This window comes from Schistocerca piceifrons, chromosome 7, assembly GCF_021461385.2.
Source record: "Schistocerca piceifrons isolate TAMUIC-IGC-003096 chromosome 7, iqSchPice1.1, whole genome shotgun sequence".
NCBI lineage: Eukaryota > Metazoa > Arthropoda > Insecta > Orthoptera > Acrididae > Schistocerca > Schistocerca piceifrons.
Window position 1 is genome coordinate 94,989,815 of NC_060144.1, and position 27,419 is coordinate 95,017,233.

General features: G+C 44.0%; 1 protein-coding gene and 1 non-coding gene across 2 annotated transcripts; one reads left to right on the forward strand and one right to left on the reverse strand.

Moving 5' to 3' along the window:
* Positions 1 to 1,192: 1,192 nt before the first annotated feature.
* Positions 1,193 to 27,419, reverse strand: LOC124805474 (myogenesis-regulating glycosidase-like). The gene is made up of 4 exons (XM_047266037.1): positions 26,616 to 27,419; positions 15,418 to 15,852; positions 9,424 to 9,580; positions 1,193 to 1,392 (listed from the first exon to the last, which is right to left on the reverse strand). The coding sequence occupies exons 1-4, from the start codon at positions 27,417 to 27,419 to the stop codon at positions 1,193 to 1,195; spliced, it is 1,596 nt and encodes a 531-aa protein (XP_047121993.1).
* On the forward strand, positions 7,888 to 7,962 carry Trnas-cga. Its single transcript has one exon. It is a non-coding gene; the product is annotated as a tRNA-Ser (tRNA).

The following is a 27,419-nucleotide window of genomic DNA, read 5'->3' on the forward strand; positions in this document are numbered from 1 at the left end:
GTTCGACGACGTTTGCAGTAGCATGGACTATCAGCTCGGAGACCATGGCTGCGGTTACCCTTGACGCTGCATCACAGATAGGAGCGCGTGCGATAGTGTACTCAATGACGAACCTGGGTGCACGAATGGCACAACGTCATTTTTTCGGATGAATCCAGGTTCTGTTTGGAGCATCATGATGGTCGCATCCGTGTTTGGCGACATCGCGGTGAACGCACATTGGAAGCGTGTATTCGTCACCGTCATACTGGCGTATCACTGGGCGTGATAGTGTGGGGTGCCATTGGTTACACGTCTCGGTCACCTCTTGTTCTCATTGATGGCACTTTGAACAGTGGACATTACATTTCAGATGTGTCACGACCTTTGGCTCTACCCTTCATTCGATCCCTACATTTCAGAAGGATAATGCACGACCGTATGTTGCAGGTCCTGTACGGGCCTTTCTGGATACAGAAAATGTTCGACTGCTGCCCTGGCCAGCACATTCATCAGATCTCTCACCAACTGAAAACGTCTGGTCAATGGTGGCCGAGCAACTGGCTCGTCACAATACGCCAGTCACTACTCTTGATGAACTGCGGTGTCGTGTTGAAGCTGCATGGGCAGATGTACCTGTACACAACATTCAAGCTCTGTTTGACTCAATGCCCAGGCGTATCAAGGCCGTTATTACGGCTAGAGGTGGTTGTTCTGGGTACTGGTTTCTCAGCATCTATGCACCCAAATTACGTGAAAATGCAATCACATGTTAGATCTAGTATAATATATTTGTGCCGTTTATCATCTGCATTTCTTCTTGGTGTAGCAATTTTAATGGCTAATAGTGTATGTACAAGACCCAAAAGGGAATAATAAGAGTGGACGATTGCTCGGATTAAAAAGGGTGTAAGACAAGAATGTAGTCTTTCGCCCCTGCTGTTCAGTCCGTTCATGGAAGAGGCAGTAATGGGAATGGTTAAATCACCAGTCAAAGACTCCACAGCTTAGGAGGGTCCCCGACGGCAGAGGAGTAGGAAGAGGCGAGCACGAATATTCCATACAAGTGCACTTCTTTTCCGTTTTGCAGATTTGGTGTGAACGAGAAATAAATCATAGACACAATATATCCCCCATTTTTATTCGAGTTCATGTTGAAGTCGGCATAGCAGTTTATTTCCGGAACACAGCACACATCTGCGCCCGGTGGAGCCTAGGCGCTGTCGACCCTGCTGAAGTAGGGCAGGACGCTGAGCGGAGCCGAGTAGTTGGCGAGCCAGGCGGGGCCGTCCACGGTGGGGTGTTCGGGGTCCGCCTCGTCCCTCCAGCTGCCCCTGGGCAGGTAGATGTCGCGGCTCGTAGCGCCCTCCTCCAGTACCGGCGCCACCAACAGGTCTTCTCCGAGCAGGAACTCTGTGTACAAAATACGGAGAGAGGTGTTTTACAACTTACACAGTCGCGTGCCGTTAACCTCAGCCGAAACAAAGCCATTTCTTGCGGGACTGCGGGGTTAAGTGACCGCAGCTCCTGTTAAACTTGACCTTCTATGAAAGAAAACATAAAGGCTTTTATTTTCACTTTTATAGACTACTTGTTCCTAACGAACTGATGTTGGCATTCAACGCCATAGTAAAGTTACACAAACAGCGATTTTTTGAGCCTGAAATTATGTCACATAGCTACGCTGCAAAATTGATTTCTCTTTCTCTTTTTTCGCTTTCATTGCAACTGCATTTTTACCTAGTAAGTCCATATCACTAGAAATGTTTCGGGTTAGCATTATTTACTGCAAGAAACTTGTTTATCGGCATTTTATTCTATAAAATTCTCTTGTAAAAACTATAGGTATTATGAAACATGAAATCCTTCATCTTTGATCTTGGGTATTAATAACCGCTTCAGCTGTATTTAGTCCTTTATTATTGGATCATTACCGGTTTCGTGGAACTAAAAGCCACATCTTCAGGTGAATGCCGCGCGGGATTAGCCGCGCGGTCTAGGGGCTGTAGTCATGGACTGTGCGGCTGGTCCCGGCGGAGGTTCGAGTCCTTCCTCGGGCATGGGTGTGTGTGTGTGTGTGTGTGTGTGTGTGTGTGTGTGTGTGTGTGTGTGTGTGTGTGTGTGTGTGTGTTTGTCCTTAGGATAATTTAGTTACGTAGTGTGTAAGCTTTTGGACTGATGACCTTAGCAGTTAAGTCCCATAAGATTTCACACACATTTGAACATTTTTTTTCAGGTGAATCTTTGTATAACAATAAACCCAGAAGGGATAACAACCCTGAGATATACACTGGTACGATAAATGATCAAGATTTTAAAACTTTTAAAAAAATATTAAAACTTTTGCATGAGAACATCAAAATGTTAGTACTCAAATGACTGAAACATTAGAGCGGAAAAGCTAGGAACCTTTTTACCCAACATTCATTGTCCCTCAGAACGAAAGACCGCTAAAGGGTGGTACGTCATCGAATAAAACAACCTGATTCCAATATAGCGAATGGGTCCTAAACAAATGGTACCATACTGATCCATTGGTAAGGATAAAATAAATGAAAACTATTGAGACATAATATTGGGCCAGAATGAAAAACCAAGAAGTGGTTGCCACAAAATGTAGGTATGTTCTGCCTGGACAAAGTCGTCAGGTAAATAGCTATTGGCGGAAAAACAGAACCTAGAAACCACATTTACCGCTTCTCCGATCTATACGGAATCGCAACCAGCGGACGCGGCCGCGTGCTCTGTCATACTGAAGGCAAGAAAGTAAACAGCTTACCTGTGGACGGCTTGCGCATGCAATCGTTCTGAAGTACAACGAATGTTGCGTAAAAAGATTCAGGGCTTTTCCGCTCTAATGTTTCAGTCATCTGAGTACTAACATTTTTATAATCTCATGTAAATGTTTTTAATATTTTTTTAAAAACTTAAAATTTTAATAATTTACCCTTCCAGTGAATATCTCTGGGTTTTTATTCCTTCTGGATTTATTGTTATGCGGAGAAACCTGAAGGTGTGTCTTTAAGTGCCACGAAAGAGGTAGTGACCTAATAATAAAGGACTAAATACAGCCGAAGCGGTTATTAATACCAAGATGACTACTCGTAGCTGTGGTTGCCCTACATACAAGGTTCTCCGCAGAAGCATAATCTTTGAACCCAGTTTCTCTAAACTAGGATACAGGCTCACACTTCCACTCAGTGATTATCTTTAACATTAAGTAATGAATTAAAATCTTTGGTTAACTTCACTTGAAATAGACGATGGTTCAGATGGCTCTGAGCACTATGGGACTTAACATCGGAGGTAATCAGTTCCCTAGAACTTAGAACTACTTAAGCCTATCTAACATAAGGACATCACACACATCCATGCCCGAGGCAGGATTCGAACCTGCGACCGTAGCAGTCGCGCGGTTCCGGACTGAAGCGCTTAGAACCACTCGGCCACAGCAGCCGGCCCTTGAAATAGAAAACGAGTTTTAACATTACAGGCTCCTTGTAATATAATTCAGTTAGACGTAATGGTCAATAGCAATATTACATGAATACGAAGAAATCTGCTGTGTCGTTTATTTCCAGACATTCAGCTGATCTTAAATCAAGACGCACTGTCGGTCGAATTTCTACAATCGTTTCATAAAGCCATTGATTTCGGACACCACTCGACAATGTGAACAATTCTTTGCTACACATGTTACAGTGTGATTTCAGTTTGCTCTTCAGTGGCCAGCCTAACAATATTCTCGCTGATAATGTAAAGAGAGTAGATGAGTGTTTCGACAAAATACGTATGAATCAAATTGTAGATTTCCTGGCCCTAGGTCCGGTTCTCTATAACATTCAGGGTGTTTGAGGTGACAAGCACGTCAGATAGCTATAACACAGCTACTGGATTCCGAGAGGGAAAGAAAATACTCTAAGAAAGCTGTGACAAAACGGATATCTAGTAACACTTCAAGACACTTGATGACGTGGGATAACGTTTTTGGTATATTATGTCATGAAAGGCAATAGCGTCTTTAAAGAAAGTACATTGTGTCCGGTTGTCAGCAGAATCATAAAATTCTTAATTGGTCTTACAGACTCGCGCATTGATTATTTGCAGAAACTTCTCGTGTAGATAAAGAAATTTGTGGTCGTGATTATGAGACCTACTAATTGTGAAGAGACTGAAAGCTGGCTCCAAATGCAAAGTAACTTGACCTACTACGTGTAAGTAGACAGAAAGAACATTTGCAGTTCCATTAAACTGTTGGCACTCCATCACCAAAAAGGTTCAAATGGCTCTGAGCACTATGGGACTTAACATCTGAGGTCATCAGTCCCCTAGAACTTAGAACTACTTAAACCTAACCAACCTAAGGACATCACACACATCCATACCCGAGGCAGGATTCGAACCTGCGACTGTAGCGGTCCCGCGGTTCCAGACTTAAGCGCCTAGAACCGCTCGGCCACAACGGCCGGCTACTCCATCACCATACAGTCGCAAGCGTTAAGTACACTGCCTGATAAAAAAAAGTGAAACTCGCAGAGGGGAGTATGAAACGAAAAGAAACTTCCCAAGTTGAAGGTAGAACGGTATCCAAAGCTGTTTTATGCTCTCCTGGGGCACGCTGACTTACCACTGTTATAACTTGTCCTTGCGATCCGGAATAGTGACTCTGGCATGTAGTTGACGCCCGAGCTGGCCCCATATATGTTCCATTGTGGACAGGTATGGATACTTTACGCGCCACAGGAGCCTCGGCAACACACAAGCTACTCATTGAGACACACTGCTTGTGTGAACGAGCATGTCATGATGAAAAATGGCACCACGAAACCGTCTACTGCGAAAGACACGAGAGCGAAGTATGTCCATGATGTATCACTGTACCGTCAGAGTTCCCTCAATCACTAGCAGCCGTAGCTTTTAAGTCATACTCGATGTCTTCCAACCCCACAACATGAGGCTTGGAGTAACACTACAGCACCTCTCTGAAATGTAGGAATGATGGCTCCTCTCCCGAGGTCGCCACCATACTCGCCGACGATGGTCATGCAGACAATTCTGCTCCAGTCAATGAGATTCCAGGCCGAAGACGTCTCCGGAGGCGCACCAGACAGTGGTCGCCCATCATACAGCTCGACAACCAGGAAAGGCAGGTGCAGATGTGTTGGGGTTACGATGTAGTTGGTGCACAGTACGGCCATCCAGCCTTTTGGTGGTCAAAACGTGTTCGACCAGAAACTTGAGAAAGAGTACCCTGTCCTGAAGTTACCATGAAGTCCAACGTTGGGACGCTGTCACATGTGAATGTCCATTGCACGATTCGGCCATCAGGCCAACCGTAGACCTACAATGAGGCGCCTTTGAAACGCTGTCAGGCGCCAGTAACGGTGTCACAGGAGTATGCTGTATATCTGTGTCCATTAGTGGTTACTCAACATCTGACGTTCTTCACTCCCTTATACATCCCACCAGAATTGGTAACACCACTAAACACGAACAACATAATGCCCTCTGACAGTCATTCTACTTGTCACAGAAAGTCGTAATTCTAATCATTCACATACCCGCCGATCGTGTATACCTGTTCGACGTTACATTGACATCCGATTATTTCTTCTGTATGCTTCACTTTCTCTTCAGGCATTTTATCCAGTTGTATGACGTCGGGGTAGAACAACATCGTAAAACTTGAAACTTCCTGGCAGATTAAAACTAGGTACCGGAAAGAGACTCGAACTCGGGATCTTTACCTTTCGCGCACAAATGAGCTACCCAAGCACAACTCACGACTCCTCCTCATAATTATACTTCCGCTAGTGCCTCGTCTCCTAAATTTCAAACTTCACATGAGTATCCTGTGAATCTTGTAAGATTAGCACTCTTGGAAGAAAGGATATTGCAGAAACATCGCTTATTCACAGCATGTGGGATGTTTCCAGAATGAGATTTTTATTCTGCAGCAGAGTTTGTGCGCTGAGATGAATCTTCCTGATAGATTAAAACTATGTTCTGGACCGAGACTCACAGTTCAACTTCTATGGAGCTTGGAAGGTAGGAGACGAAGTACTGGAGGAAGTTAAATTTTCATAACGAGTCGTGAGTCGTGCTTGGGTAGCTCAGGTGGTAGTGAACTTATCCGCGAAAATCAAATTCCGGAGTTCGATGCTCTGTCTGGCACACAGTTTTCACCTGACATGAAGTTACACCTTAGGTGACACTCTACTGCCGTATGAAAATTTTATTCTGGATAGTACTGCCTGTTGTGTGAACCGTAGCGGCCATATTGATATTATTTGGAATAATTGTAAGCCGGCCGAAGTGGCCGTGCGGTTAAAGGCGCTGCAGTCTGGAACCGCAAGACCGCTACGGTCGCAGGTTCGAATCCTGCCTCGGGCATGGCTGTTTGTGATGTCCTTAGGTTAGTTAGGTTTAACTAGTTCTAAGTTCTAGGGGACTAATGACCTCAGCAGTTGATTCCCATAGTACTCAGAGCCATTTGAACCATTTGAATAATTGTAGGGAAATTTAGTTCGTCTGTGAACGATGTAGCATTCAATATCCATTTAGACGTATTCATAAGAACTCATCTGTCAGCCAGCATCAAAACAATAAGGAGACAGGTGACACGAAAGAGAGGACGTCGTTCCTCTGACGAAGCATTCACGAACTGAGTAGGTGGGGAGACAGATGAGAGGGGGTGGAGAAATGAGAGTCAAGAACTGTCCCCTTCCGTCATCAATGACCTACTGAATGCCGGTATGCATGCATACCTCATACATTCCAAAACGTCGTGCATAGAAACGGGATTTTCTGCTGCTCAGACCTTTGGTTGTATTGGTGATAAAAAGGTAGGATCAATTGCTTTGGTCTCGCGGGGAAGCCGAGCGGTCGAGGGCGCCTTGTCACGGTCCGTGCGGCTCCCTCCAACAGAGGTACGAGTCCTCCCTCGTGCATGAGTGAGTGTGTGTGTGTCCGTAGCGTAAGTTAGTTCAAGTTAGATTAAGTAGTGTGTAGGCTTAGGGACCAATGACCTCAGCAGTTTGGTCCCATAAGACCTTACCACAAATTTCCAAGTGTTTTGGGTAGTCCCTGTTCTTGGAACCATTTAGAGGCCCAACAGAAGGATTGTCTTAGTGTCACTACCCTATAGTACAGGGCCAAAATACAAATATTACACACTTCCTCCTGCTTAGACAAATGGAGCAATTGGTTGGTTCCTTTTTCATTTGATGTGGTCTACGATGGGCTTGATGGGACTTGGAAGCACCAATAGTTCTAGGATTTTCCTCTGGAAACCCCCATAAAAGGGATTTTTACTATATTTTCGCTGGTACCAGCAACCAAAACGCTGCCAGGGTTCCAAAACGGCTATGCGCGAAATTTTTAGGATATATAAAATATAACTTTGAAATTTTCTTCATATCTTCATACATTTCCGAGATGCAGAGTTTTAAAGTTAACCTACTTATACACGTAAAATACGCACGCAAAACCCGGTGTAAAGCGAAAACTTCGTTTATAAAGTGACGTAGTACGGAGAAATGCTGTAAAATGTCTACATTATGATCTGTGAAACCCATGTTGTAGTAATGAAACACAATTTTTTTGTACGTATAATTCTGTCTGAGGTGTAAAATTACTTTTGAATTGAAACTTCCTGGCAGATTAAAACTGTGTGCCCGACCGAGACTCGAACTCGGGACCTTTGCCTTTCGCGGGCAAGTGCTCTACCAACTGAGCTACCGAAGCACGACTCACGCCCGGTACTCACAGCTTTACTTCTGCCAGTACCTCGTCTCCTACCTTCCAAACTTTACAGAAGCTCTCCTGCGAGGAGATCTTCTGTAAAGTTTGGAAGGTAGGAGACGAGGTACTGGCAGAAGTAAAGCTGTGAGTACCGGGCGTGAGTCGTGCTTCGGTAGCTCAGTTGGTAGAGCACTTGCCCGCGAAAGGCAAAGGTCCCGAGTTCGAGTCTCGGCCGGGCACACAGTTTTAATCTGCCAGGAAGTTTCATATCAGCGCACACTCCGCTGCAGAGCGAAAATCTCATTCTGGATACTTTTGAATTACTTCAATTTCGCATCATCAAACTATTTCGCGGACCAATAGATTTCTTTTCATATGAGTTGCATGTGCTGCTGCAGCATGGAAAAGAGGAGAACCAGCGAAAAAATGGTTCTGTCGGAGCGAAATGCGAATATGTTCCTGTTAATTCGAAAGACTCTGACTGAAAAGTAGGGTACCAGCTTCCTCATTCTACCTTCCGCAGCCCCTTTAAAATTTTTCCGAAAAATTTTGGCATGTGAACAAATTCGCGCTTTCTTGTGCTGAGAGAGGAGACAGTGGCAGTGGTAAAGAGACGGAAAAGTAATAAACATCGGAAGATGGATGTGTCATAGAAAGAGCGAAGGAGACATTGGCAGTTCAGACAAAGCGAGGGCACAGTGGCAATGAAATATAGTTGACAGTAGCAGAAAAGTGCTGGGCGAAGACGAAAAGAGACAGTGCCAGAGAAGGAGGAATAAAACGAAAGAGAAAGTGGAATTGGGTGAGAGCCAGTGATAATGAGAGACAGAGTATATGACAATGATAACGAGGGAGAGAGAAAGATAGTGGTAGGGAGAAGAGACAGCAGCAGTAGGAAGGAAGGAATGACACCAGTAAGAAAGAGCAAGATGGTTGGTGAGAGGAGACTGTAGTAGTAGTACAGAACGAAGAGGGTGTGGCCGTGATACAGGAGGCAACAACATACACAAAGAGATAATAACAATGAGTTAGGCTGAATGAGTGAGAGAGAGAAAGGGCAACTGAGAGTGAATGGATATGAGCGACTTACAGCGATGGACTATTAGGTGTGAGTGAGTTACAGTTAGGGGAGCTGGTGGGACTGAGTTGCATGTCAAAAAATGCGCTAATATGTACAGACGCCAAAATTTTTTGGAAAAATTGTAAAAGTGCTGAGGAAGGTAGGATGAGGCGGCTGGTACCCCCACTTTTCAGTTAAAGTGTCCGATAGCAGTATTTTTCCGCTGGTAACTACGGATTTACCTGTGAGAAAGAGGGATGTGTGATACACTAAATTAAGCCTGTACTGGCTGTAGGGAGGCAAGACACAACAACCTGTCAATTCATACCCTATCTACCAACTAGATAATCCAAATAGAAGCGGCCGGTATGTCTATTCCCATACGTGCTTCTGACATGCTAATTTCCACATATCATCCCCCCTCTTTGGACTGGCAAGTGAACTTAAACTTTTTACACTGAAAGAAAATTTTTCCTCACCTATGATTGACATGCATTATGAGAAGTTATACGTTAAGAGAATGAGTACAAGAACAGTTAGAGATACGGAGTGGAGCCAGAAGTAAAACGACGGATTAGTATAAAAGATCTTATTCAAACAGTAATCACAGAGGAGTGTCGTTAGGGAGCTCGGCGGCATACCTGAGTTGATAGCGAGGGCTGTCTCGTCTGTGGGGTCGAGCCACCAGAGGGGCAGGTTGACCGGCGTGCCGTCCTCCACCGCCTTCTGCATCAGCTCCAGGATTCGCGGCGCGTTCTGCGTGTGCAGCTCGGTTAGGTTGCGGCAGATCTCCAGCGCCTGAAACACGGTCGCTGGGCAAATAAGGACTCAGGTGCAGCCAAAACAGCCACGTTCATCGTATTCATGAACAGGTTTTAGTCCTCTAGCCCTATGAAGAGCTTACAATAGGACACCAATGAAGAAAGGAGCATGAATCATTACCAATGACATGGTCTAAGATTGCACAATATTTATTACTCTGCAAACCGGTTTTCGGCTGTTACTCCATGTTGGCATACAAAGATAAATGCATGTGGCTGCGAAATTATTGTGGGACCGGCCGTTTTAAAATAGCGCAACTATAGACTTTCTCAGCTTGTTTCCAAAGATGACAGCTGTTAAAGTTAATTTATGATTGAAACTTCGGGGATTAATTGATTAAAAGTACGATATAAAATATTTAGGTTCGGTTAGTGTAGGTTAGATTAGACAAAGTACCTGACACATTGCTTAATGTGTCAGGTATTTTATTTTATCTTACCTAAATATTCGTACGTCGCACTTTAATGACGTAATCCATCCGATTTTCGTCCTAAATTGACACTAGCAGTTGTCATCTTTCAAACACAGCTGACATACCCTGCAGTTGCACTATTTTAAAGTATCTGATTCCACAAAAATTTCGCGACTCCACGTATTTATCTTTATACCAGACGATGGCATACCAGCTGAAACCAAGTTTGTAAGATAGTAAATATTGTAGAATACACACCGGTGTCATGTGCCTTGTCATCCATAATGTACAAATTCGTGTACCAAGAACTGATGGAACAAACACTTGATACAGATTCCTCAAGAAATGTGGTCCATCAACAAAGGAAGTTGCTTACAGGACGTTCGCTTGACTAATACTTGAATATCGTTCGTTAGTAAAGGATACATACTCGTATCAGATATGACTGACAGAGGAACTAGAGAAGATCCAAAGAAGAGCAGTGCGTTTCATTATGGGTTCATTTAGTAAGCACTGATGCATCACAGGTTACCAACGAACTCTAGTAGCAGACGCTGCAACGGAGTCGTTCGCGTCATGGGTTGAGTTATTGTTAAAGTTCCGAGAGCGTACGCTCATGGAAGACGTAACAAATAATTTCCTCGTCCTGCGAACACCTCACGAATAGATCACGAAGAGAAAATCAGAGAGATTCGAGCCAACAGGGTGGCTTACCAGCAATCGTTCTTGCCGCGAACTGTTCACGACTGAAATAAGAAAGAGCCGTAGTGGTACACCGCGTAGTGGCTCGCGGAGTATACATGTAGGCGCATACACGGATTAATATAAAAACGAGAACTACACATTAACGTGGAATATTACATTAGAAAAGAACTAAACAATGTATTTCCATCAAAGAATAGAACCAAAACTGATGGCAACAAAAGCGTTTTCCTTTATTTTTTGACTGTTATTGTAACCTCCAACTCCTGTACTGCATTCTAAAAAGTATAATTCCAAGACTCGATTCCAAAGTATACTGTGTTCCCCTCTCCTTCCGATCTGTGTAGCTGGTAAGTCAATTTACAGGTTTCAGAGATAAGGAAGACGCCACCTCCATACCAAGCAAAACGCGCTTGAGTAGAACTCATGCTTTATGATCACTTTAAATTTTACGATTTTTATGATGTAAATATTGAATCAGCTCTTGAAAGTTGTTTGTGACAGTCGCAACTCTCCGAACTGATTTTTCTTGTGGGTATTCTAAACTACAGACACTCTCCAAAGATGTTTTTGAACTTTACTGAAAGTATAACTGTCTTTGAGAAAAGTCAGTGGGGATATAGGAGCTGAAACTACTTAGCGAGCTGTAACGCCATCCAATTAGGGGATATTGCGGTTTAACTGGGCAAAGCGAGGTCTCGTCTTGCTTGGGGTTCCAGTCCACGTATTTCGTAGTGCAGAGGCGCTGCTATCATTGAGTACTGTATTGAGTGGACCTGAAGTCACCATTTATTGACCATTCTCAGATCTCTGTTTGCCGAGATTCCAGCTTGCATTGCGCGACTTGGCGTATTAATATTTCCAGCTGTACAGTTAGTGACAGAATTCACGAGACCCCTCGCCTTACCTTTATGTTCAACTGTATAGTATTACTGTCTCCTCCACAGCATAACAGGAAAGGAAACGAAGAGATATCAGCATATTGTCAAAAGCCTATCGGGGTATTGTCACACTGCTTTAGACAATGTGGGAGATTTTATTGGTGCTAACTAATTTCTCTCTTACGTCTATGTACTTTGCTCAACAAACTAACGAAAAATCATATTTAGGACGCAACGTCTTCGATCGATGTCTGAACAAGCCTACGTCAGAGACATTCAGAACATCTACATACATACACCGCAATCCACCAACGGTGCGTGACGGAGGGTACCTCGTACCACAACTAGCGTCTTCTCTCCCTGGTCCACTCCCAAACAGAACGAGGGAAAAATGACTGCCTATATGCCTCCAATCATTATAGCCTTCCTTGCCACAACCTGAACAAGCGAGCGGCTTGGCATCATACACTGTGACAGCCCTGCAGCTGGCAATAACCAAGTAATCAGGCACGTGTTTCTTCAGCTTAGTTTTTATCTGACGGACTCCACTGAGGACGTGGTACGTTTCGAACGTCTTCCACTTTTAAGCAACATGACTGATGACGTTGCTGTAGGGTTTAAAGGCGGCCACCACAACGTCTGATGGTATCTCAAACGGGAATTCGGAAACCCTCAACGTTCGGAGACCAAAACTAGTGTGATCAACCACGGTACTCCCTACATGGCTGTCAGAGTAGCGGAACTTGAGTTCGGTATCATGGCTTCATACAACGTCGGCACACAGATTATCATGGGTCAGCTTTATGTACACTGTGGTACAAAGGATTGAAAAATGGATTCCGATATCTTGTGGCGGGAGACGCATTTCGTCCCGTAAAAACTTCATATTCTTTTGGTATGATCCGATGGAAAAGTTAATTTAATCGTGGCTTGACGATCGGAAAACGCCCTGATGGTCGATGAGTTAGGGCACGAAGACAAACAGCTGCTTGGAAGTAAACACACGCGCGCTCGCTCACAAGCAGCACAACGGACGAGACACAAACAAGAGGTAGTTATAATTATATTAATACCGTCAGCTGCGCGCGGGCGTTGATATAGATCAACGGGGACAGGTGAAAATGTGTGCCCCAACCGGGACTCAAACCCGGGATCTCCTGCTTACATGACAGACGCTCTATCCATCTGAGCCACCGAGGGCACAGATGATAGTGCGACTACAGGGACTATCTCGTGCACGCCTCCCGCGAGACTCACATTCTCACCTTGTATGTCCACACACTACATTCGTAGTGTCCCACCCCAACACACTCATTACTCGTGGAAGACATTCTTCCAAGAGTTCGGGGAATATGTGTGCACCCGCACAGAAGAAGAAAGTCATGGCCGGTATCGCCAGAACTATATACTTATATGTATATGGTATCTGTTCTTTCGGACATGTCCAAAAGAACAGACACCATATCCATATAAGTATACAAACAAGATGTTTTCGCCTCACCATTGCCGAAGGCAGACTACCAAAAAAAATGGCTCTGAGCACTATGGGACTCAACTGCTGAGGTCATAAGTCCCCTAGAACTTAGAACTACTTAAACCTAACTAACCTAAGGACAACACACACATCCATGCCCGAGGCAGGATTCGAACCTGCGACCGTAGCGGTCGCGCGGTTCCAGACTGCAGCGCCAGAACCGCTCGGCGGCAGACTACCACACTGCTACAAAGGCGTACGGCACATTCAGAAGCAAGGAGTCAATTGAAACTCATTTTTTCATTAACTTAAAAAGGAAATATTAAATTATCAATTTTAGAGTCTCTGTCAGTAACGTTACGTCATAAATTTTGAAGAAAATGATCTGTACTGTCTGTAGAATACCTTTTATTAAAAGTCACGACCGGTTTCGCGTCAGTTGGAGACTTATAGTCAGGTGATAAAGACTCTTTTTAACAAGTCATCGCCGAAAAGTAACTGCCTTGGAGCCACACCCCATCATTTATATCAAGTTGTGAGCATACTGCGCACTAAAAGCGGTAGTCCGTATTGAAATTAATGGTATAGTAGAACCGTGCCACGAGGAGGAAGATGACTGAGCTGCAGCAAGTAGGCTGTGGTTCCCTGCAGTTTAAAATAACATGCGTCAGAAATATTGCAAAATAAACGCACAATTTGTTCTACAAAGCGTGATTCGTAGAAGTGCTAGTCGGATCAATGATAATGAGACGCGGAAGTTGTAATGTTATGTGTGCCTCACTGCTTTTTTTCTTTAACTAATTTGTGTCTGATTTTATTCTGAGAAGCTCAGTAATGTATGTAAATACCGTAAATGCAAATGTGATTCAAAAAGTACTTGAAGTGAAGTGAAGCGCAGTTGGACAGCAAGAAACACTTTAGCGTGCAATCCCCGCAACGATAGTGGTAGTGAATCTTTGAGTATGGACTCTAAAAAAAACGATTTATTAAAAAAAAGAGGACTGATAATCTGTATCTTGTGGAAAGAGGACTTGTTGCTAGGCCGTCGCTCAGAACGTATTGTTACATTTAATGAAAATTGATATTTTAGTGATAAAACCGAGTAAAGCATGTGTAAGAGTTGCCAAACATTTATGTATACAAATTTTCTGGAAGTGAAGAATAGAAATATCTTGTTTTTGGAAAAGGAGGTAAACTTCGTTGCCGGCCGGAGTGGCCGTGAGGTTCTAGGCGCTACAGTCTGGAGCCGAGCGGCCGCTACGATCGCAGGTTCGAATCCTGCCTCGGGCATGGATGTGTGTGATGTCCTTAGGTTAGTTAGGTTTAAGTAGTTCTAAGTTCTAGGGGACTGATGACCATAGATGTTAAGTCCCATAGTGCTCAGAGCCATTTTGAACCATAAACTTCATTGTCGTTGCCGTCTATCAATCGACAGAATAGTAAGTGCACAAAGTTCACTAAAATACAGGAAAAGAAATGCATTGTCTATAGTTTTCATTCAATAAGTAACAATCTCTCATAATTTCTTAATTACAGTCGTTGGATTACGTTCTTGTACAATAGTATGGTGCTGAACTCCACTGACCAATTTTGATGTAGCTGGACGTGTAGTTTGAAGGAAGTTTGTGTGCCAAGCAATCTCCTTTTCTCACGAAAAGCAGATTGCTGTTTGATCTTATTTACTTACAACAGTTGTCCCTTAGGTACGAAAAGCTACGAAAACTTGGGCTCAACGCTGTCCGCAATACGGCCAAGTAACTAATAGAGTCGTATTTTAAACCTTAAAGAACAATAACTTCCTCCAAATTGTAATACGTCACCAACTAGTGCAGAAGCTGATCATTCAAGGAGGCAGCAACCAAAATTCAGGTAACAGTTACGACTTAAAGTAAAAATCTCAATCAAAAATCAATCTCTCTCTCTCTCTCTCCAAACACATACATAAATATTCATATTATTAAAAAGAAAAAGTCATTTTTATAAACTGATAAACAGGAAATCAAATGGAAGTGCAGAATGCGTAATAACAATCTTGAGCAATTGGGATCTAATCACAATTTGGCTGTTAGCCATTTTTCCACAATCATGTCCAAGAATGTCACCAGGTTTTACTGAGTACAATCTCTATACGAACACTTGTAAAAAGCTTTACTTAATTTAACACACATTTAGCGTCTCACAAATAAACAGATTGAAAACATCGAAGCTGATTAAGGTAATCAGTGCACTATATTTTTTGTTTGTGCAAGATTCAAATCCTAAAAAGATCTCCTTTTAGCTGGTTGGAAAAGAATGAGTAAATGAGGATAAGAGAAAAGCTTATCTTACACAGCAGGCGACGTACCTCATCGTCGAAGTCCCAGGGCACGTAGGAGAACTGAATGGCCGGCATGAAGACGGTGGCCTGCAGCCAGCGTATGAAGAGCTCCTTGGTGAGGACGTCGGAGCCGTAGCCGTTGCCGCCCACCATGTCTGGCAGGACGAAGGGGTATCCGACGATGTTCATCTGCAGCAGCGTCGTCACCAGCGAAGCCAGGCCGTTGTCGAAGCCCCACCTGCTGTCCTTGTCGAGCATGCGGACGAACGCGGGCAGGTACTGGCTCTGCTGACCGACGCGCACCTCTATCATGGAGCCGAACTGCGAGGCCGTCTGCAGGTAGTCCGCGGAGAACTGCACAGGGTTCAGCCTCCGGGGCTCGATGTCCGGCAGCTGGGGCAGCCAGCTCGTCTCGCCAGCGTCGAACTTGAACGAGTCGATGCCTGTCTCATTGCGAAGGGCCTGCAAGCAATTGTAAATAGCTTAACGAATGTGTGAACTGAAGGGCGGCTAACTTAGAAAAGATGGCTATGTAACACTGCTTCGTAACACGTCGAAATCGTCCGATAGCCATTGCACTGAAGTTTAGTCACCTCCTCCTTACAGGATGGCAAAATAATATTCCATAAAATACCAGCGGAAAAATAATACTACTGAGGCAAAAAACTATGTGAATACGTTCCTGTTTGTTTAAAAGACTCTGACCCATAAGTGGGGCACCAACTGCCTCATTCTACCTACTATTGTATGTATTGTATTGTATGTTAGCCGGGGACCTAGAAACGACGGAGAGGCTCCGTCCCCGCCACAGCCGCAGTGGTCCACAACCCCACGACGATTACCACAGTCCACTGCACCCCTCCGCTGCCCCACACCGAACCCAGGATTATTGTGCGGCTCGGCCCCGGTAGACCCCCCAGTGAACGTCTCACACCAGACGAGTGTAACCCCTACGTTTGGGTGGTGGGGTAATGGTGGTGTACACGTACGTGGAGAACTTGTTCGCGCAGCAATCGCCGACATAGTGTAACTGAGGCGGAATTTGGGGAACCAGCCCGCACTCGCCGAGGCAGATGGAAAACCGCCTAAAAATGATCCACAGATTGGTCGGTTCACCAGACCTCGACACAAATCCGCCGGGCGGATTCGTGCCGGGGACCAGGCGCTCCTTCCCGCTCGAAAGCCGTACGTTAGACCGCACGGCCAACCGGGCGGGCTTCTGCCTACTAACTCCCACAATCTTGTAGGTGGTGTCTAACACAGGTAAACACACACACAAATAAGAACTCAAAACTTCTTTATTATAACATTTTATAAGACGTGAATCGGCGTTGTTTGGTTAGGCAACGATACAGTTTACAACTCTCAAAAACAATACAATCTTTTTCTTGTCTCTTGTGATATCACAGAGCATATAGCTCTGAAGCCAACCTTATCGACGTCAAAACACTCACTAACACACCAAAACATTATATGGAAGAGCAACCTGCTCCCACATCACCCCCTTCTCAGTAAGACGGTCACAATTCACTGTACCACGGTCGCAGGTTCGAATCCTGCCTCGGGCATGGATGTGTGTGATGTCCTTAGGTTAGTTAGGTTTAAGTAGTTCTAAGTTCTGGGGGACTGATGACCTCAGATGTTAAGTCCCATAGTGCTCAGAGCCATTTGAGCCACTGTACCACGCCCACTAGTCCTGCGATCTTGATGTTAGTGGTTTTTTTGTCTTCAGGTTGTTTGTCCTGGGGTGGTGGTGAAATTGGAGTATCATCCGACAATCTAACGTCTTCGTTCAGCAAATACCCAGGTTTCAATCGGTCGATAGAAATGTTTTTTACTTGGTCTTTAATTTTGAGTCCAAAAAAAAGTGTGTGAAATCTTATGGGACTTAACTGCTAAGGTCATCAGTCCCTAAGCTTACACACAACTTAACTTAAATTATCCTAAGGACAAACACACACATCCATGCCCGAGGGAGGAATTATCCTAAGGACAAACACACACATCCATGCCCGAGGGAGGACTCGATCCTCCGCCGTAATCAGCTCCACAGCCTAGGACTGCAGCGCCTTAGACCGCTCGGCTAATCCCGCGCGGCTCGAGTCCAAAAAATTTTGGTGTTCTTTCCACGACTTCGTATGGGCCTTCATACGGAGGTTCCTACGACTTTTTAACACTGTCAGCCCTTACAAATACGTGTGTTGAAGTGCTGAGGTCCTTATATTCAAATGGTGTCTCTTTCAATTTGTGAGATATTTGTACAGGTTTCAGCAGGTTCATATATTGCTTTAGTTATGAAACAAATTGGGGTAAGTCTGAATCCCTTTTTGTTCCGACCTTTTGAAAAAAAATCACCAGGTATCCTGATGGCTGAACCATAAACCATTTCTGCTATCGTAGCATTCGTGTTTTCTCTGATTGAGCAATGAAGACCAAGAAGGATTACAGGTATTGTTTGAGTCCATTTTGTAGTTGAATGTGAACGGATTGCTGCTTTAAGTGTGCGATGAAATCTTTCAATTTTTCCTTTGGATTGAGGCTGATATGCAGTAGTTACAGTTTGATTATAACCACATATTTTTGATAGTGCTTGAAATAGCTCAGAATTAAATTTTCTCCCGCGATCGGTTACTGTTTAATGAGGTGTGCCAAATCTAGTAATCCAACAATTGAAGAAAGCTTGAGCTGCAGCTTCTGCTTGCATATCCTGAAGTGGTGTTACCTCTGTCCAATTCGTAACTCTATCGATGCATGTTAAGCAATATGTACATTCATCAGAAGGAGGCATTGGCCCTATCAAATCCAGATGAATTACTTTAAAACGTTCATCAGTGTCGGGAAAGTGTCCTATTGGTGAATGCACATGTCGTGATACCTTGTTTCTTTGACAAGCGTTACATGCTCGTGAGCAATTTGCAATGTCCTTTTTCATATTCATCCAGACTCATTTTGATGTAATCATTTTTACAGTTGTCTTGGCACATGGATGAGCCAAATTATATGATAATGTTGAAAAATAGCATAACGAAATTGTTCAGAAATATAAGGTCGAATACTTTGTATCGAGACTTCACACCACAATTCCTTACCTGTCTGAGACGAATAGTATTTTAATTCAAGCGAAGTATTATTGCCAGATTGCAGTTGATGAAGCTCTTCGTCCTTTTCTTGTGCGTGGGCTATCTCTTCATAGTTAATTGGAACCAATTATTCAAGCCTTGAAAAGCTATCAGCCACAACATATTCTTTATCAGAAATATGTCGCAAATCTGTTTTAAACTATGAAATATATTGGAGATAACGTAATTGGATTGTCGTTGCTTTCTCATTCTTCTGCTTGAATGCATATGTTAGAGGGGCATGATCAGTATAAATAAAAAAATCTCTACCTTCTAACAGATACTTGAAATACTTGACAGCCATATATATATAAGTAGTTGTCTGTCATATGTGGAATACTTCTTCTGTGCCATCGTGAACTTTTTTGAAAAGAATCCAATATGTTTCCATTTTACATCTTGCCACTGTTTCAACACAGCACTAGCTGCAAAATCGGATTCATCCAAAAATAATGCGAGTTGGCTGTGCAAACCCGGAAAAGTTGAAAGTGTTGCATTTGCGAGATCTTCTTTACATTTTTGGAGCTGAGCAGTTGCCTCTTCTGTCCGGTCAATATGTCTTCGGTTATTTTTAGTTGTTCCTTTTAGGCAATCATTCAACAAGGCTTGGTTTTCTGCAGCATGGTCTAAATATCTACGATAAAAAATGATGCATCCTAAACATTTTCGAAGTTCGCGAACAGTTTCAGGTCGCTTGTACTTCTTTAGCGCAGACACTTTTTCTGGATCCGGCTTAGTCCCAAGAATGTGAGTTCTTGCACTTCAAATACGGATTTTGCAACATTTATTACTAGACCATACTGATTCGATTGCTTAAAGAGTAAATTTAGATGCTGAATACGTTGTTCAGGAGATTCTGATGCTATTAAAATATCATCCCGATAGGGAAAGCAGAAATCCAGCTCCCACAACTTCGTGTATAAACCTCTGACATGTGCTAGGTGCATTTCGAAGTCCGAAGGGCATATAATTAAATTCATACAGACCAAAAGGAGTAATAACCACTGACTTTAGTTTGACTTCTTCGGATAAAGGAATTTGATAATACGCTTTTAGTAGGTCAATCTTGGAGAATATCTTCTTATTCTGAAGCATCAAATTTTCATCTACTCGAGGGACTGGATGCCGGTCTGGGAGAGTCCTGTCATTAAGAGCACGGTAATCTTCACAAATTCGCCACTGACCACTGGACTTCATAACAAGGTAAAGTGAACTAGCCCATTGTGATTCTGATGGACATATAATATCATTATTCAGGAGAAACTGAAATTCTTTCTTTGCTATTTGCAATTTATATGGGTCCAACCTACGTGCTTCACTATACACCGATGCACCACTATAAGTAGTGATACAATGCTGTACTTTATGCTTTAACACCTTTGGTATTATAGATGGTTTTGTTATCTCGGGAAATTTCTCTAACAGCTTTGAATACTGACATTTTGCGTAGAGTGAGCTTACTGAACCGTTAGCATCCACAGCGTTGATCTCTGTCGAAATTTTTAACTTTGTAATGGTATCTATAAGCTCTTTATTTTTCAGATCTATGAATAAACGAAAATGATGAAGAAAATCGGCTCCCAATATTCCTTTTGATACATCTGCTACTATAAATGGCTATTCAAACTTACGTTTAAGACCTAAATCAATGGTTAACAGCTTTAACCCGAAAGTTTTTATTTCAGAACCATTTGCAACATAGAGACTAAAGTCAGAGGGTTCAAACTTCTTAGTTTTTGCAACTGGTATAACAGACAATACTGCACCGCTATCTACCAGATAAGATCATCAACAAGTTCTGTCTTTAATAAATAATCGATATTGGCAGTTTACTGTAGGAACTAGGGTGTAACATTCAGCCGCTTTTGACTCTACCCTTCCTTGTTTTCCTTATTTTTCCATTGTCAATGTTGTACACACTTTTCAGGTTTACACCTTGAGCCAAATTTGTAGTGATAACAATATTTACCAATTTTTTAAACTGTGTTCTGTTTCTACTTCTGCTGCGCGACCTGGATCTATTTGACTCTCGGAGCGCCGTAACTTTATTTTCTAAGTCTTTAATGTTTACAAGAAGATCTGATAAGGATGTGGAAGGAACTGACTGGGATGAGTCTCCAGTATACGATACGCCATCTGCGCGATCTTGTCCGTCGTTTCTTGCGATATCACCAATATACTCCGACTATTACTAGGACGTTCATCGAGACACAATGTTTTCAAAGCATTCTCCGATAAGTTGGTACCAGCACAGTTTCGCATTTTCGTAATAACTGACTAGGTTTCATATTGCCAAGTTCCAACCCACTCAACAGTTTTTTTTTTCTATTTTTTTATTTTACGCTCTTCACTTTCCCTGAAAATTGTTAAGAGTCGTTCTTTTTCCATCGAATATTTATTATTTTAATCACTGGTTACCAGATCCAAGATGTTTTCTACATATTTCGGTTCAAGCTGGGCCAGCAGATAATTGAACTTAGTTGCTTCTGTTGCTATGGCAGCGATTGTAAACTGAGCTCAGCTTGGCAAAACCAAATATCGGGCTTTTCTATCCAAAAGGGAGGAACGTTTACGCTTACCTTATTGATTTCCGGAGTACTCACAGCACTGTCCCCGTCAAGTCCACTTCCTGATTGCATTTCCGCGTTGGACAATTCGCAAATAATTATGTTGCAGTTCTTTTATTTTTTTTTTTTTGTTTTTTTTCTCACCCATCACGTCGGGGTCCCCAATTTGTCGGTGGTGTCTAACACAAGTAAACACACACACAAATAAGAACTTAAAACTTATTTTATTATAACATTTTTAAGACGTGAATCAGCGTGTTGCTTAGGCAATGATACATTTTACAACTCTCAAAAACAAAACAATCTTCTTTTGTCTCTTGTGATATCATAGAACATATAGCTCTGAAGCCAACCTTATCGATGTCAAAACACTAACGCACTAAAACACTATATGAAAGAGCAACCTGCTCCCACAAGTTCTCCATACTGTACCTCGCTCAAACCCACTAGTCCATCACTATGAGTCGCTCGTACTTGTCCACTCCCCATTCTCACGTGTTGCTTACGCAATGATACATTTTACAACCCTCAAAAACAATATAATCTTCTTTTGTTTCTTGTGATATCACAGAACATATAGCTCTGAAGCCAACCTTATCGATGTCAAAACACTAACGCACTAAAACACTATATGAAAGAGCAACCTGCTCCCACAAGCTCTCCAAACTGTACCTCGCTCAAACCCACTAGTCCATCGCTATGAGTCGCTCATACTTGTCCACTCCCCATTCTCACTCACTCATTCAGCCTAAATCATTGTCATAAACTCTGGGCCGCTCTTAACACTCACCGTCTCCTACCTCTCAATCACAGTCTCCTTCTTTTTGTCCTACTGATACAGTTTCTTCTCACTGTCACCCTCTCCCTCTTGCTCTCTCTTACTGTTACTGTTTCATTCCTTCCCGCTGCTGCTGTCTCTTCTCACTGTCACTATATCCCTCTTCCTCGTTGTTACTCTCACAGATCGTCTCTCATAATCACTATCTTTCACCCACTTCCACATTCTCCCCCTCTTTCTTCCTCTTCCACTGGCACTATCTCTTTTACTCTTTTCTTAGCTCTGTTTTGTCACTGTCAGCTACACTCCTGGAAATGGAAAAAAGAACACATTGACACCGGTGTTGCAGACCCACCATACTTGCTCCGGACACTGCGAGAGGGCTGTACTAGCAATGATCACACGCACGCCACAGCGGACACACCAGGAACCGCGGTGTTGGGCCGTCGAATGGCGTTAGCTGCGCAGCATTTGTGCACCGCCGCCGTCAGTGTCAGCCAGTTTGCCGTGGCATACGGAGCTCCATCGCAGTCTTTAACACTGGTAGCATGCCGCGACAGCGTGGACGTGAACCGTATGTGCAGTTGACGGACTTTGAGCGAGGGCGTATAGTGGGCATGCGGGAGGCCGGGTGGACGTACCGCCGAATTGCTCAACACGTGGGGCGTGAGGTCTCCACAGTACATCGATGTTGTCGCCAGTGGTCGGCGGAAGGTGCACGTGCCCGTCGACCTGGGACCGGACCGCAGCGACGCACGGATGCACGCCAAGACCGTAGGATCCTACGCAGTGCCGTAGGGGACCGCACCGCCACTTCCCAGCAAATTAGGGACACTGTTGCTCCTGGGGTATCGGCGAGGACCATTCGCAACCGTCTCCATGAAGCTGGGCTACGGTCCCGCACACCGTTAGGGCGTCTTCCGCTCACGCCCCAACATCGTGCAGCCCGCCTCCAGTGGTGTCGCGACAGGCGTGAATGGAGGGACGAATGGAGACATGTCGTCTTCAGCGATGACAGTCGCTTCTGCCTTGGTGCCAATGATGGTCGTATGCGTGTTTGGCGCCGTGCAGGTGAGCGCCACAATCAGGACTGCATACGACCGAGGCACACAGGGCCAACACCCGGCATCATGGTGTGGGGAGCGATGTCCTACACTGGCCGTACACCACTGGTGATCGTCGAGGGGACACTGAATAGTGCACGGTACATCCAAACCGTCATCGAACCCATCGTTCTACCATTCCTAGACCGCCAAGGGAACTTGCTGTTCCAACAGGACAATGCACGTCCGCATGTATCCCGTGCCACCCAACGTGCTCTAGAAGGTGTAAGTCAACTACCCTGGCCAGCAAGATCTCCGGATCTGTCCCCCTTTGAGCATGTTTGGGACTGGATGAAGCGTCGTCTCACGCGGTCTGCACGTCCAGCACGAACGCTGGTCCAACCGAGGCGCCAGGTGGAAATGGCATGGCAAGCCGTTCCACAGGACTACATCCAGCATCTCTACGATCGTCTCCATGGGAGAATAGCAGCCTGCATTGCTGCGAAAGGTGGATATACACTGTACTAGGGCCGACATTGTGCATGCTCTGTTGCCTGTTTCTATGTGCCTGTGGTTCTGTCAGTGTGATCATGTGATGTATCTGACCCCAGGAATGTGTCAATAAAGTTTCCCCTTCCTGGGACAATGAATTCACGGTGTTCTTATTTCAATTTCCAGGAGTGTAAATTTACGTGTCTCACCTAGTCAATTTTTTTCGGTACTCGGTACCTGCCGCATAAAACCAGCCGCCTGGATCAATAGCTTTCAGAATGTCAAGTGAGGACTGCGCGAGTTTTGTTTCGCTGGACCGATTTTTTTCGGAATCCATGATGTTTGGCATACAGGGGGTCTTCTTTTTGAGATACCTCATTGTGTTATAGTAGACGGCAAATATTCAGTACGGATAAAATTGCTATCGAGTGTGGCCTAAGGAAGCGTAAAAACATTATTAATGTTTGCAACGCGCACAGGGAGGTTGTCAGATAGAGTTAGCAGGGTTATCAGGTTATCCGCTGATGAGGCCGCTGGCTACATGGAAGTACACTCGCTAGGCGATAGCGAGGCAATGCTGAACGACTTGGACAAGTAGAACGAACACAGAAATGCACTCCTACATTTATATATACCAACATCTACGTCTGCTGATAATTCTGTTTTAAGTGCCCAAAGTGTTTTACGTCCAAAAATGACTTTCTGAGAAAATGAAAACCTAAATTTTGAAGAAATATGACAAATCAATTTATTAAGATAAAGTACTTTCATACAGTAAAGCTATTACTCCATATTACATCTTACGACGCTGCTTAGTTTCATTTTCACCCTTACTTTAGGTTATCTTTTATTTACCATAAATGCGAGAGATATAGAATACATCTCCGCTTGACTTACTTAACACTCATGACAACATAAATTTTTGCTTGTTTTATAGACTACACATTATTAATTTTGTACAACGAGGAAACAAAAGTTATGGGACAGCGATATGCACTTACAAAGATGGCAGCAGTATAGCGTACGCGATGTATAATAGGGCGGTGCGTGGCAGAGCTGTCTCAGGGAGTCATATGAAAAGGATTCCAACGTGATTATGGCACCACGACGGGATTTAACAGAATTCGAACGCGGGATGACAGTTGGAGTTAGACGCGTGGGTCATTCCATTTCAGAAATCGGTAGGGAATTCACTATTCCGAGATCCACAGTGTCAAGAGTGTACCGAGAATATACCTCTCATCACAGACAACGCAGTGGCCGACGGCCTTCATTTAACTACCGAGAGCACCGGCCTTTTTGTACAGTTGTCAGTGCTAAAAGGCAAGCAAGACTACGTGACATAGCTGCAGAACCAATGTGGGACGTACAAGGATCACATTGGTAGGATAGCGCGGCGAAATTTGGCGTTGATGGGCTTGGCAGTAGATGTCCGACACGAGACCCTTTGCAAACAGCACAACATTGACTGCAGCGCCTTCCCTGGACTCGTGATCTTCTCGGTTGGACCCTAGATGGCTGGAAAACGGTGGCCTGGTCAGTCCAGATTTCAGTTGGTAAGAGTTGATGGTAGGTTTCGAGTGTGGTGCAGACTCGACGAAGACACAGACCCAAATCAACGAGGCACTGGGCAAGCTGTTGGAGGCTCCATAATTGTGAGGTCTGTGTTTCGATGGAATGCACTGTGTCCAGTGATCCAACTGAATAGATCATTGACTGGAAATGTTTATGCTCGGCTACTCTTCATTTGTAGCATTTGCGGATTGGTTTGAAGAACATTCTGGACAATTCGGGAGAAGGATTTGGCCACTCAGATCGCCCGACATGAATCGCATCGAAAATGTATGGGACATAATTGAGAGGTCAGTTCATTCACAGAATCCTGCACCAGCAACACTTCCACGATTATGGACGGCTCTAGAGGCAGCATGGCTTACTATTTCTGCAGGACACTTCCAGCCACTTTTTGAGTCAATGCCACATCGAGGCTGTGTCTAATGACAGAACATTTACCAAGAAACAGTCAGTTGCTTTCAACTAAGCTGAATGTAAGCAGGATGGAAAAGCTGGAATTCATATGTAAAAGAAGACGAGATACTCTTTTCCATATGTGTCTTTCCTCCTTCGGCATTGTGTTGACGATACTCTTCGAAAATGTCAACACTTTCACGGACATTACACACTGACCTGAATAATCGTTTGATTTCAACATCCAAGACGATTTTAGGAATTCTGCGCGAATCTTATCGAGCTCTTTCGCCTTCCTTGACTGCAGCCCTTCCAAAATTCTGTCTAACTCTGACTCTGACTCCCACTGTCCTCTAAATTGACATCTACTTCGTCTTCCTTTTGTAGTGACTCTCAATATACTCCTTCCACATATCTGCTCCCTCTTCCGCTTTGGGTAGTGGAATATTTGTTGACGTGTGTGTTTTAAGTTCTCCGAGAGTTATTGTGACTTTTCTAAATGCAGAATATGTCTTAGTGACCACTTTCTTTTTATATTCTGCACTTTTTTCTCTTGTATGCATTCACTTTATTTACGCCATCTGTAATTGACATGTCGCTTTATATCTTTCTTTCCCTAAACGTTTTTAAACAAATAGAAACATTTCTAGGTTATCTTCAATTTCTTCACAGTTACATTTCTTAAACATGTTTTCTCTGTCCAACTTCTGAATTTATTCTTTTTAGCGTTGCTCCACCGAACTGGTTACTGTCATTGCCCCAGAGAAGATCGCAGCCAAGTTAGCATAAAAGGAGAAAATAACGTATTAAGTACTATCGGGCAGGCTAAGCAGTCAGATACAGGGCGAAAGCCGATGAGTTACTTGACGTAGAAACGAATGTCAACGTTATGTACCAGATGCTCTCTCTACACTGGCGGAAAGAATGAAAGTGCATGACTGATTTCGATGTATCAGATCATATGAAGTAATTTTACTAGAAGTATAGATCACCAAAACAAAACTCAAGGTATATTTTCAAATATGAGATAATATCTAAGTGCGTTATTTTCTACAACTACCACGTCTCCTCAGCATGTGGTGTAATTACAGGTATATTATTTTATCCGCAATAGCTTCTTTCTCTTACGGGACACCTCGAGTTACTCTCACTTCCTACTTTAAAAAATTGTTTTAATGATTAAGCTTAAATACTCTACAGTTAACTAGTTCTGTTTCTGTGGGCACTGTAGTACAATGTTGTCAAAAAATATACTCACCCGTAGGCGTCCCGCCCACCAGGCCGCTGCTTCGGGATTGGTGAAGTCGATGATACCAGCTTCTCCATTCCACCAGGTCGTGTTGGTGTAGCCATCAGTGTTATTCACGAAGTAACCGCTGTCGAGAGCCTCGGTGTGGTAAGGTTCGCAGTCCAAGTTCACAAACGGATGCACCCAAAGCGTGACCCGGAATCCCAGCGCGTGTAGGTCGTCGACGAGAACCGTGATGTTTGGGAATTTTTCAGAGTCGAATGTCAGACTACCGTAACATATCTCCCACATGTCGTCGATCTCTATCTGGCTGTTGTTGAAACCGTGGGAGAGTATCTCTGACGCAAACTCCCTCACTGTCGCCTCATCAATGTCCCTCTTGTACCGCGCCCAAGTCGACCAAATGGGATATGTGACCATTCGCTCGTCTGGGATGCCGGAAGGCTTACCTAGGAAGTTTTCCACAGCATCCTCGTGGGCTTCTTGGACATCGTCAAAATCACACACGTACAGCTCCATTACCATGTCCTTCCGGTCCACGGGATAAGGAGGTTTGTTCTCCGCGATTAGGCACAGCGAATCCTCTGACTCGTTTGTATTTTGATCGATAAAAAGCGGGACGTACGGCGGCACGTAGATATAGGTGCCATCAGAGAACAACCAGTACCTCTCGGCAATGCCGACGTTGTCTTCCTGTTTAGTAACATACGAGTAGTGGTCGTACACGTCGTACTCTATGGGCCACGACTGGTTGTACTGTCCAGGACCGCCGTAGAGGTGACTGTCACAGTAACAGGTGCAGTACATCACCAT

Coding starts and splice junctions, on each gene's coding strand:
- LOC124805474 (XM_047266037.1), bottom strand. CDS start 27,419: ATGGTGATGTACTGCACCTGTTACTGTGACAGTCACCTCTACGGCGGT. Junction 9,581..15,417: donor CCTGGGACTTCGACGATGAG/GTACGTCGCCTG, acceptor ACCGTGTTTCAG/GCGCTGGAGATCTGCCGCAA. Junction 1,393..9,423: donor AGCCCTCGCTATCAACTCAG/GTATGCCGCCGA, acceptor TTTTGTACACAG/AGTTCCTGCTCGGAGAAGAC.